At 40.4% G+C, this 13508-nt stretch overlaps 1 protein-coding gene across 1 annotated transcript in view; it reads left to right on the top strand.

The window, feature by feature from the left end:
- LOC146664993 (mucin-2-like) overlaps window positions 1–13153 on the top strand; it is a 32053-nt gene extending 18900 nt beyond the window's left edge. Inside the window, exons 30-50 of the mRNA XM_085412515.1 lie at window positions 262–540; window positions 1171–1449; window positions 2689–2800; window positions 3200–3486; window positions 4336–4614; window positions 5275–5405; window positions 6324–6365; window positions 7716–7884; window positions 7996–8249; window positions 8364–8547; window positions 8886–9084; window positions 9169–9344; window positions 9443–9512; window positions 10188–10324; window positions 10414–10445; window positions 10539–10704; window positions 11492–11532; window positions 11662–11784; window positions 12433–12534; window positions 12618–12740; window positions 13103–13153. Of these exons, the coding sequence (XP_085268641.1) occupies window positions 262–540; window positions 1171–1449; window positions 2689–2800; window positions 3200–3486; window positions 4336–4614; window positions 5275–5405; window positions 6324–6365; window positions 7716–7884; window positions 7996–8249; window positions 8364–8547; window positions 8886–9084; window positions 9169–9344; window positions 9443–9512; window positions 10188–10324; window positions 10414–10445; window positions 10539–10704; window positions 11492–11532; window positions 11662–11784; window positions 12433–12534; window positions 12618–12740; window positions 13103–13153 (3236 nt within the window). The remainder of the gene's footprint in view (window positions 1–261; window positions 541–1170; window positions 1450–2688; window positions 2801–3199; window positions 3487–4335; window positions 4615–5274; window positions 5406–6323; window positions 6366–7715; window positions 7885–7995; window positions 8250–8363; window positions 8548–8885; window positions 9085–9168; window positions 9345–9442; window positions 9513–10187; window positions 10325–10413; window positions 10446–10538; window positions 10705–11491; window positions 11533–11661; window positions 11785–12432; window positions 12535–12617; window positions 12741–13102) is intronic.
- Window positions 13154–13508: the final 355 nt, after the last annotated feature.

Raw genomic sequence — 13508 nt, 5'->3', positions numbered from 1 at the left:
CAACAACAACAACAGGGACACCTCCCACAACAACCACCACAAGAACACGTCCCACAACAACAACCACTGGAACAACGCCCACAACAACCACAACAGGAACACCTCCCACAACAACAACTACATTTTCACCTCCCACAACAACAACCACAGGAACACCTCCCACAACAACAACCACAGAAACAACCACTACAACACCTTGCAATGACTACGAGTGTACATGGTCATCCTGGAGTAATAAGAATTATCCCACTAGTACTCCAGATGGTGGAGATTATGAATCCATCGCTAACATTACTGATCTGGACCTGAGTGTGTGCAAAAAACCGCTGAAGATACAATGCAGAGCTAAAGATTTCCCAGATATGTCGCTGGAAGACTTAGGTCAAACTTTAGTATGTGACCAACAAGATGGACTTATCTGTCATAACAAAGACCAAGGTTTTCCTCCAAAATGTAATGACTATGAAATACGAGCTTTATGTTGCCGTTATACTTGTGAGCCTACCACAACAACCACTGTATCTACAACAACAACTACAGGCTCGCCTCCCACAACAACAACCACAGGAACACCTCCCACAACAACCACAACTGGAACACCGCCCACAACAACCACAACTGGAACACCGCCAACAACAACCACAACAGGAACACCTCCCACAACAACAACCACTGGAACACCACCCACAACAACAACAACCACAGGAACACCTCCCACAACAACCACCACATTTTCACCTTCCACAACAACAACCACAGGATCACTTCCCACAACAACAACAACAACAGGGACACCTCCCACAACAACCACAACTGGAACACCGTCAACAACAACCACAACGGGAACACCTCCCACAACAACCACCACATTTTCACCTCCCACAACAACAACCACAGGATCGCCTCCCACAACAACAACAACAGGGACGCCTCCCACAACAACCACCACAAGAACACCTCCCACAACAACAACCACTGGAACAACGCCCACAACAACCACAACAGAAACACCTCCCACAACAACAACTACATTTTCACCTCCCACAACAACAACCACAGGAACACCTCCCACAACAACAACCACAGAAACAACCACTACAACACCTTGCAATGACTACGAGTGTACATGGTCATCCTGGAGTAATAAGAATTATCCCACTAGTACTCCAGATGGTGGAGATTATGAATCCATCGCTAACATTACTGATCTGGACCTGAGTGTGTGCAAAAAACCGCTGAAGATACAATGCAGAGCTAAAGATTTCCCAGATATGTCGCTGGAAGACTTAGGTCAAACTTTAGTATGTGACCAACAAGATGGACTTATCTGTCATAACAAAGACCAAGGTTTTCCTCCAAAATGTAATGACTATGAAATACGAGCTTTATGTTGCCGTTATACTTGTGAGCCTACCACAACAACCACTGTATCTACAACAACAACTACAGGCTCGCCTCCCACAACAACAACCACAGGAACACCGCCCACAACAACAACTACATTTTCACCTCCCACAACAACAACAACGACAGGAACACCTCCCACAACAACCACAACTGGAACACCGCCCACAACAACCACAACAGGAACACATCCCACAACAACAAGTACAATTTCACCGCCCACAACAACAACCACTGGAACACCGCCCACAACAACAACAACCACAGGAACACCTCCCACAACAACCACCACATTTTCACCTCCCACAACAACAAGTACAATTTCACCGCCCACAACAACAACCACAGGAACACCTCCCACAACAACCACCACATTTTCACCTCCCACAACAACAACTACAATTTCATCGCCCACAACAACAACCACTGGAACACCACCCACAACAACAACTACATTTACACCGCCCACAACAACAACAACGACAGTAACACCTCCCACAACAACCACAACTGGAACACCGCCAACAACAACCACAACAGGAACACCTCCCACAACAACAACCACAGGAACACCTCCCACAACAACCACCACATTTTCACCTCCCACAACAACAACCACAGGATCGCCTCCCACAACAACAACAACAGGGACACCTCCCACAACAACCACCACAAGAACACGTCCCACAACAACAACCACTGGAACAACGCCCACAACAACCACAACAGGAACACCTCCCACAACAACAACTACATTTTCACCTCCCACAACAACAACCACAGGAACACCTCCCACAACAACAACCACAGAAACAACCACTACAACACCTTGCAATGACTACGAGTGTACATGGTCATCCTGGAGTAATAAGAATTATCCCACTAGTACTCCAGATGGTGGAGATTATGAATCCATCGCTAACATTACTGATCTGGACCTGAGTGTGTGCAAAAAACCGCTGAAGATACAATGCAGAGCTAAAGATTTCCCAGATATGTCGCTGGAAGACTTAGGTCAAACTTTAGTATGTGACCAACAAGATGGACTTATCTGTCATAACAAAGACCAAGGTTTTCCTCCAAAATGTAATGACTATGAAATACGAGCTTTATGTTGCCGTTATACTTGTGAGCCTACCACAACAACCACTGTATCTACAACAACAACTACAGGCTCGCCTCCCACAACAACAACCACAGGAACACCTCCCACAACAACCACAACTGGAACACCGCCCACAACAACCACAACTGGAACACCGCCAACAACAACCACAACAGGAACACCTCCCACAACAACAACCACTGGAACACCACCCACAACAACAACAACCACAGGAACACCTCCCACAACAACCACCACATTTTCACCTTCCACAACAACAACCACAGGATCACTTCCCACAACAACAACAACAACAGGGACACCTCCCACAACAACCACAACTGGAACACCGTCAACAACAACCACAACGGGAACACCTCCCACAACAACCACCACATTTTCACCTCCCACAACAACAACCACAGGATCGCCTCCCACAACAACAACAACAGGGACGCCTCCCACAACAACCACCACAAGAACACCTCCCACAACAACAACCACTGGAACAACGCCCACAACAACCACAACAGAAACACCTCCCACAACAACAACTACATTTTCACCTCCCACAACAACAACCACAGGAACACCTCCCACAACAACAACCACAGAAACAACCACTACAACACCTTGCAATGACTACGAGTGTACATGGTCATCCTGGAGTAATAAGAATTATCCCACTAGTACTCCAGATGGTGGAGATTATGAATCCATCGCTAACATTACTGATCTGGACCTGAGTGTGTGCAAAAAACCGCTGAAGATACAATGCAGAGCTAAAGATTTCCCAGATATGTCGCTGGAAGACTTAGGTCAAACTTTAGTATGTGACCAACAAGATGGACTTATCTGTCATAACAAAGACCAAGGTTTTCCTCCAAAATGTAATGACTATGAAATACGAGCTTTATGTTGCCGTTATACTTGTGAGCCTACCACAACAACCACTGTATCTACAACAACAACTACAGGCTCGCCTCCCACAACAACAACCACAGGAACACCGCCCACAACAACAACTACATTTTCACCTCCCACAACAACAACAACGACAGGAACACCTCCCACAACAACCACAACTGGAACACCGCCCACAACAACCACAACAGGAACACATCCCACAACAACAAGTACAATTTCACCGCCCACAACAACAACCACTGGAACACCGCCCACAACAACAACAACCACAGGAACACCTCCCACAACAACCACCACATTTTCACCTCCCACAACAACAAGTACAATTTCACCGCCCACAACAACAACCACAGGAACACCTCCCACAACAACCACCACATTTTCACCTCCCACAACAACAACTACAATTTCATCGCCCACAACAACAACCACTGGAACACCACCCACAACAACAACTACATTTACACCGCCCACAACAACAACAACGACAGTAACACCTCCCACAACAACCACAACTGGAACACCGCCAACAACAACCATAACAGGAACACCTCCCACAACAACAACCACAGGAACACCTCCCACAACAACCACCACATTTTCACCTCCCACAACAACAACCACAGGATCGCCTCCCACAACAACAACAACAGGGACACCTCCCACAACAACCACCACAAGAACACGTCCCACAACAACAACCACTGGAACAACGCCCACAACAACCACAACAGGAACACCTCCCACAACAACAACTACATTTTCACCTCCCACAACAACAACCACAGGAACACCTCCCACAACAACAACCACAGAAACAACCACTACAACACCTTGCAATGACTACGAGTGTACATGGTCATCCTGGAGTAATAAGAATTATCCCACTAGTACTCCAGATGGTGGAGATTATGAATCCATCGCTAACATTACTGATCTGGACCTGAGTGTGTGCAAAAAACCGCTGAAGATACAATGCAGAGCTAAAGATTTCCCAGATATGTCGCTGGAAGACTTAGGTCAAACTTTAGTATGTGACCAACAAGATGGACTTATCTGTCATAACAAAGACCAAGGTTTTCCTCCAAAATGTAATGACTATGAAATACGAGCTTTATGTTGCCGTTATACTTGTGAGCCTACCACAACAACCACTGTATCTACAACAACAACTACAGGCTCGCCTCCCACAACAACAACCACAGGAACACCTCCCACAACAACCACAACTGGAACACCGCCCACAACAACCACAACTGGAACACCGCCAACAACAACCACAACAGGAACACCTCCCACAACAACAACCACTGGAACACCACCCACAACAACAACAACCACAGGAACACCTCCCACAACAACCACCACATTTTCACCTTCCACAACAACAACCACAGGATCACTTCCCACAACAACAACAACAACAACAGGGACACCTCCCACAACAACCACAACTGGAACACCGTCAACAACAACCACAACGGGAACACCTCCCACAACAACAACCACAGGAACACCTCCCACAACAACCACCACATTTTCACCTCCCACAACAACAACCACAGGATCGCCTCCCACAACAACAACAACAGGGACGCCTCCCACAACAACCACCACAAGAACACCTCCCACAACAACAACCACTGGAACAACGCCCACAACAACCACAACAGAAACACCTCCCACAACAACAACTACATTTTCACCTCCCACAACAACAACCACAGGAACACCTCCCACAACAACAACCACAGAAACAACCACTACAACACCTTGCAATGACTACGAGTGTACATGGTCATCCTGGAGTAATAAGAATTATCCCACTAGTACTCCAGATGGTGGAGATTATGAATCCATCGCTAACATTACTGATCTGGACCTGAGTGTGTGCAAAAAACCGCTGAAGATACAATGCAGAGCTAAAGATTTCCCAGATATGTCGCTGGAAGACTTAGGTCAAACTTTAGTATGTGACCAACAAGATGGACTTATCTGTCATAACAAAGACCAAGGTTTTCCTCCAAAATGTAATGACTATGAAATACGAGCTTTATGTTGCCGTTATACTTGTGAGCCTACCACAACAACCACTGTATCTACAACAACAACTACAGGCTCGCCTCCCACAACAACAACCACAGGAACACCGCCCACAACAACAACTACATTTTCACCTCCAACAACAACAACTACATTTTCACCTCCCACAACAACAACGACAAGAACACCTCCCACAACAACCACAACTGGAACACCGCCCACAACAACGACAACAGGAACACCTCCCACAACAACAACTACATTTTCACCTCCCACAACAACAACTACAATTTCACCGCCCACAACAACAACCACCACAGGAACACCACCCACAACCACACCCACCACAGGAACACCGCCCACAACAACAACTACATTTTCACCTCCCACAACAACAACCACAGAAACAACAACAACAACTGGAACACCGCCAACAACAACCACATTTTCACCTCCCACAACAACAACCACTGGAACACCGCCCACAACAACAACAACCACAGGAACACCGCCCACAACAACAACAACAGGTTCACCTCCCACAACAACAACCACAGGAACACCTCCCACAACAACCACAACAGCAACACCTCCCAAAACAACAACTACATTTTCACCTCCCACAACAACAACTACAATTTCACCGCCCACAACAACAACCACCGGAACACCTCCCACAACAACCACCACATTTTCACCTCCCACAACAACAACCACTGGAACACCACCCACAACAACAACCACAACAGTAACACCTCCCACAACAACAACCACAGTATCACCTCCCACAACAACAACTACAGGAACACCGCCCACAACAACCACAACAGGAACACCTCCCACAACAACAACTACATTTTCACCTCCCACAACAACAACAACTACAATTTCACCGCCAACAACAACAACGACAGGAACACCTCCCACAACAACAACCACTGGAACACCTCCCACAACAACCACAACTGGAACACCGCCCACAACAACAACTACATTTTCACCTCCGACAACAACAACTACATTTTCACCTCCCACAACAACCACAACAGGTTCTCCTCCCACAACAACAACCACAGGAACACCTCCCACAGCAACCACAACAGCAACACCTCCCACAACAACAACTACATTTTCACCTCCCACAACAACAACTACAATTTCACCGCCCACAACAACAACCACTGGAACACCACCCACAACAACAACCACCGGAACACCTCCCACAACAACAACTACATTTTCACCTCCCACAACAACCACAACAGGTTCACCTCCCACAACAACAACCACAGGAACACCTCCCACAACAACAACCACAGAACAATTCTCCACAACAACCCCTAAAATAATTACAAATTCAGTGGTGGTAACAACAACAACAACAACAACACCAAAAACAAATCCTCAATGTCTGTGTAAATACCAGGATCATTCATTTTATGCTGGTAAGTTTTGTGCTTCTTTCCTCGTTGTTGTCCATGCAATAATTATTTAGTTATTAAACTTTAGTTTCTTATTTTGCCTTTCCTTTTTATAAAACTTTTTTTCATAAAGTGTTTAAAAAGATAGTTTTTTTTATCCACGTCCATTGAGGAATAATTAACTTTTTTTGCAGAAACTTGAAGTGGCCACAGGAAAATCTAATAATCAACTCTGTTGCCAGTGTGGCCAACTCACAATGTTAACAACTGTACATTTTATAATCCATTATTAGTTATTTAGCTCTAACTCAGTTCTTATTGTCACATAGGTAATGTCATGTACAATTGGACTGATGGAAAAGGCTGGTGTTACACTGCATATTGCAATTCATCATGTGGTACTGAAATCCGTTCCCAGACATGTAACCAAGACTGCTTCTTTCTCAATCCACCTAGAAAGGTATTTGAATTAAAATATGTTGGTGAAGAAAAAAATCCACTGCTGTCTTTACTAAGTTATTTAGGCTGAAATATGAAACAAGGTCAAATTTATAATTTTATGCAATGTAACAGCTTTGCTAGCAATTCCACTGTGGTTGCATTTCTCTGTGTTACTGAAAGTTCTTACTGAAAGTTTACAGCAAATTAATTTTGTAAACAGTCTCTGCAACATTTGTGGACATACAGATAAGTGTTAAATTTAATACATCCAACGTGATTTATAGTGTGTATCAGTGTGTATGCCTCTTTTAGGCTAAAATATAATGTAACTCATGTGTAATTCATTGCTAAAAGCACTGTTTTTCTCTCATCAGAATGGTGAAACCTGGCATTCAAACAACTGCACCACAGAAACATGTCAAAATGGTCAACACATTACAACACATGTGCAATGTAATGTAAAAGATATTGTTTGTGAGAATAGGCAAACACCAGTTAAAGTTTATGATGAAAATGGCTGTTGTTTCCACTATGAATGCAAATGTAAGTTTCAGTAAAACCCTTTTAAAATTCCACATATCAAAGCTGCTAAACATGTAAATAAATTAAAAAATTATTTTTTGTTTTGATGCAATCTCAATCTAATATTTGCAGGTGTTTGTGGTGGCTGGGGAGATCCTCATTATGTGACATTTGATGGACAATACTACAGCTTCCAAAAAAATTGCACTTATGTCCTGGTTAAAGAGATCACACCTCGACACAATTTTAAAGTTGATATTGAAAATGAAAACTGTAATCCCACTGGAACTGTGACCTGTCCTAAATCCCTTATTGTGTATTACAAAAACTATACAGTTATTCTCACACAGGAGAGACAGGAGAGAGGAGCAAAGACTGTGAACAAGGTGGGTATCACTTAGACAAAGTGTCGTAAAAGTACTGACATTATAATATATTCAAATATTATGCAGCACCATTGAGATATTTCACTAATAGTAATTAATGCTAAAATTCCTTAGGTATCTGTCAACGGTGGTCTTGTCACTACTATGTTTACAAATAATGACATGACCATCACAAATCAAGGAATTGAGATGCGGTTAACAATCCCAGAAATTGAAGCAGTTGTGATGTTCAAAGGTCTTTTATTCAGCGTAGATGTACCAATGACTCTTTTCTATGGCAACACAGAGGGACAGTGTGGTAAGCTAATAGTTGAATGTCTTAAAGTATTGATTGTGAAAGTTAAATGAGCATAATATGGTAGTAAATAATGCTAGAAATAAGTCTATGTTCTAATTAAAAACCTATATTTACAAGTCAAATTTTCCTTCACGATCTGTGATTGCTATAACATTCTCTTCTGCATTAACAGTTGCAGTTTTATTGAACTTGTGACGGTGCTGTTTGTAGCCCATATGATTAAAACATGGGCTACTGTATCGCTTAGTAAAGAATGCCAGGCTCATATACAGGCTGATAGTCAGTTTGTCCCTGTGTTTGGCTGTAATCTGTATAATGTTAACATTTCTTTTCACAAGGTACCTGTGACAATAACACAAAAAATGACTGCAGACTGAAAAATGGTCAGATTTCTCCATCATGCTCTGACATGGCATATGATTGGCGTGTATCTGTCAACAATACGCCATACTGCAATGGGCCTCCACCTCTACCTCCACCTCCAACTCCACCTCCAAAATGCGACAACAGCTCACCTTGTGAAATCCTAAACAGCAAGTACGAATTTAAAAAATAAACACATGTTAGTTCCATCAGTGAGACCACTGGAGTAATCTTCTTTATTTGACATTGTGTTTTAAGGGTATTCAAGGAATGCCGCAAAGTAATAAATGTAAAACCATTTTATGAAGCCTGTAAATTTGATGTTTGCCACACAACTGTTAAAATGGGATGCAGCAGTATTGAGGCATACAACTTGATGTGTGCTGAGGCATCTATCTGTGTAGACTGGAGGAAAGCTACTAAAGGAGTGTGTGGTAAGACAGAGCTTTTTTTCTTAGTTTTTTTTTTTTATCATAATGTTTTAGATGTTTTCTACCCATTTTCATCTTAAATACATATTTGTTTCTTGTAGAATATAAATGCCCAGACAATAAAGTCTACAAGCCTTGTGGGCCAACTGTTGTTCAAACTTGCAATGCAAGGTAATCACTACATTATCATAACTGCACCCAAGTAACACTAAACACAAAGTACAGTTACAGGTGTGATAAGAGCACTCAAAGAGTGCAATTCCCCACAGCGAGTGAGGCCTATACTAAAACTTTGATGTTTTACATCTTTTTTATATTAAAATGTCCTCAAATGCTCAGCTAACCTAGGTACTCATGTCTCCAAAAGCCTAGTTTGTTGTTGGAAAATTTGAAGATTATCCATAACAAATGTGGAGAATATAAAGTTTTTACTGATTTTCACATTTGATGTCACATTGACTGGATTTTTTTACCCAAATTAAATCTGTTATTGGTATCTACCGTCACACAAAATGTAAACGTATCTTAAAAACTGAATGCTGGACAGCTAACAAACAGACAGACAGAGAAACAAACAGAACAGATTACATCATCCCCTGGGGAGGATAAATACAATCAGTCTTGAACTAACTGAAAGTTGAATGCAAAGTGGTATGAGATGAAAAACATGCATCAGTTTTAGTGACATTTCAGGTCATTATTTGTAGTAACAGATTTCAGCCTGAACCAAAGGGGACTAAGTGATGCTACTCCTACTCCAGTACAAAAGTACTACACTGACATATAATTATAAATTCTTGTTCTATTTCTGAAGTAATGATACCTCTTAACTGACTTCTTATTTAGATACAATGAACAGTTCTCTCAGCAATGTAATGCAGAAGGTCCCCAAAACAAGAACTGCAATTCTTTTGGAGAGGGGTGCTTCTGCCCAGCGGGAATGACTTTGTTCAGTTCAACCTCTGATGTCTGCGTCTCCTCTTGTAAGCATATTTTCTGTTGCATATTAAAGAAAAATCTAATGTGAATCTTTGTAAGTATACATGTGAGCTGCTTGTTTTTATGATTTAAGGTTGCGCTGGACCTGATGGCAAACCTAAAGAGGTAAATACTATGATATTCTACATATACATTTTCAATTATTCACAGTGTATTTGTTGATGTTGTGTAAATAATTCTTTTTCATCACCCATATAGCTTGGTGAAACCTGGAAGATTGGTTGTCAGGAATGTGTTTGCGATAAGAACACTTTTAGTGTGGTTTGTAAAAATGTAAAATGCGCTACTCAAAATCCAGTAAAGTGCACCGAAGGTGAGGTGCTGGTGAACAAAACAGTGGACTGCTGTGTGACACCGACATGTGGTAAGTTGTTTTGGATATCACGTATCCTCTTCTGCATGAATCAAAGCAAATATGAACAGTTCTTCAAAATAAAAAATTAAAATAATATTTTAGGGCACAGTTTAACATCATTTAACAACAGCAATAATCAGCTCCTTAGATTAACTGGGTTTAGAAAAGGATTTTTTTTTGGGGGGGGGGGGGCAGCTGCTCACTCACTGAGCTAAACTGGTGCCCAGGAATATGCCCTTTAAATATGATATTTTTAGCTCATCTAGTTGAAGGACCTTCATCTGTCTGTCTGTCCATCCACAAATCACAATGCTCCTCCTAAAGAGGAATTGAAACTTGCACACAATGATCAATTTGGTCTATAAGACTAATTTTGCTCAAGGTTAAGGTTGGGGGGGTTTTTTTAGGAAAAAACCTGTGAGTTGCAACTGATTTTGAGCCAGATGAGCTACTGCTAAATATCATTGATGTTCTGGATCTATTTCCATTTTTTTTAAATATATGTTTTCCAGAAACACCTGCTGTAAAATACTCTAATTCATTCTGGATTTTACTGGTTTGTTTTGTTTTATATCCACTAATGCTGGAACTATTTCCACCAACAGAATGTAACACGAACACGTGTCCATTGCAACCACATTGTGACGTGGGATTTGAATTGAAGGTTAACACCCCAAAGGATAAATGCTGCCCTGTTTACAGCTGTGGTTAGTGCAACTTATAGGTGTTGTTTATTCAGTGTGTGAAAAGTCTTAAACTTTAATCTAATTATTTTTGTGAACACTGTCTTATTTAGTGCCCAAAGATGTTTGTGTCTTTAATAATACCGAGTACAAGGTAAGGAATAATTATAGTGAATATTTATATTTATTTATATGTATTTTGGAGGGTTTCTTTAAAGGCAATATTTATATTATGTGTTACTATTAAGACTGTTAAAACATTACTTTTTATTTTCACACACAGCCTGGTGATGATTTCCGCAAAAGCCTATGTGAACAATGCCTCTGCACTGAAACCAAGAATTCCAAAATGGAGCTGAACAGCTACAAGTGTACTGAAATACAGTGTTTAAAAAATTGTGACAAGGTACTTTTTGATGAAAATATTTGTATTTTCATTCATTCTGAATGTGAACCACTAAAATTATATGTAAATAAGGATTTTAAATGACCTCACATTTTACATCCAGGCTCATTTACTCACATACTTTATTTTTTGAAATCTAAGATGAGTGTGTTTTTAAAACAGGTGAAGATTTATGTAATTTATGTAGTGTATTATTATTGATATGTTTGAAGACCTGATCTAAATATTGGAAAGTGCTGCCCTAAATGCTGTTGCTGATTTGTGAAATCAATCTTTAAAAGGGTTTTCATTTGTTCACTTCACAGCTAGCTATTCACATAGTTATGTTGATGTGATATGCTCTGACTTTACATGTCTATCTATAAAATATTTGTTAAATATCTGATAAATATAGTTTTTACCAATTCAGCAAACCTTCTACTCAACCTTCTTAAGTAGCAATGAGAATATTTCTGGAAAATAATATTGCTCTAATATTTTACTATTTGAGTATCACAGATCTAATAGCTACCACAATCTGCTAAATGCCACTTGCAGGATGATTATTAAGTATTTTGTAACTGCTGCCTACTAATCATGCTATATGTAGATTTAACTGGGTGAAGTTTCAAACAATATTAAATGTTGTATTTTTTTAAAAAAAAATAGGGCTATGAATATACGGATGTGCCTGGGTCATGTTGTGGAAAATGTATAAGGACAAGCTGTGTTGTGAATGTCCCAGACGTTTCTTCTCCAGTAATTATTAAGGTTGGTACAACATAATTGAAACACTTAATGAGTTGTGATATGAAAAAAATATATTTTTAATAACTGACTACTGTTCTTCACAGCCTTCTCAAACTTGGTCAAAGGATCAGTGTACCAAGTATGACTGCAAGCAAGTGAACAATGAATTTGTAGTTGTAGTACAAAACACAACATGTCCTCCATTTGATCCCAACAACTGCATTCCAGTGAGTACAATCCTTTAAAAGCAGAGGTTTTGTTTCTTACAGCCAAATATTGACACTCAAAAAAGAACATTTGAAAGATTAGTTAGTTTCTTTCTTTCTTTCTTTGATTTTGTTTTATAATTATAAAATACAATTCCTAAAATTGTAATTTTGATTTAAATGTATTTAAAATGCACAGAAGCCAAAAACAGTCAATGTAAACTACATCCAAATAAAAATATGCATCATTAAATTAAAATAACTGCAAAGCCAAATTTTTTAATTAAACAGAATCAACCTGCTATTGGGTCTTCCAACAGTTTTTTATACAAGTAAGTTGTGTAAATTGCTAATGTTTACAGTACAAACTCCCTGTTTTTCAGGGAACTGAGCAAACAGATGCAAGTGGTTGCTGCAAAATTTGTAAGTATTAAAAAAAATCACATTACACAGTATTACTATATATTTTTGAAAATGTAATTTCATATTAATATATGCCTTCATAAATCATTTATAACTGTTAAATCTCAAATATTTTCTTCTGGTACCCCAAGAAAGAAAGCCAATGCTTATAAATTTCCTGTCAGGCAAACCACAAACAAATCATTTCAGCAGCATGTTTTCATTCACAAAGGCTTCTAGACTTAAGAGCTTTTTTAGGTGACGATCAAATTATTAAACATGAACAACAAACAGAACATGATAATTACCAATCCGGTCATTCAAGTGATTTTCTGTCATTCACAGGTCTGCCTCCTTCCCCCTGTAAAATCCACACCAACACCACCT

Source organism: Rhamphochromis longiceps, linkage group LG7 (assembly GCF_057381845.1).
Source record: "Rhamphochromis longiceps isolate RC_006_pf linkage group LG7, R_longiceps_female_GT1.1, whole genome shotgun sequence".
Lineage (NCBI taxonomy): Eukaryota > Metazoa > Chordata > Actinopteri > Cichliformes > Cichlidae > Rhamphochromis > Rhamphochromis longiceps.
This window is presented reverse-complemented; position numbering and strand designations above follow the sequence as displayed.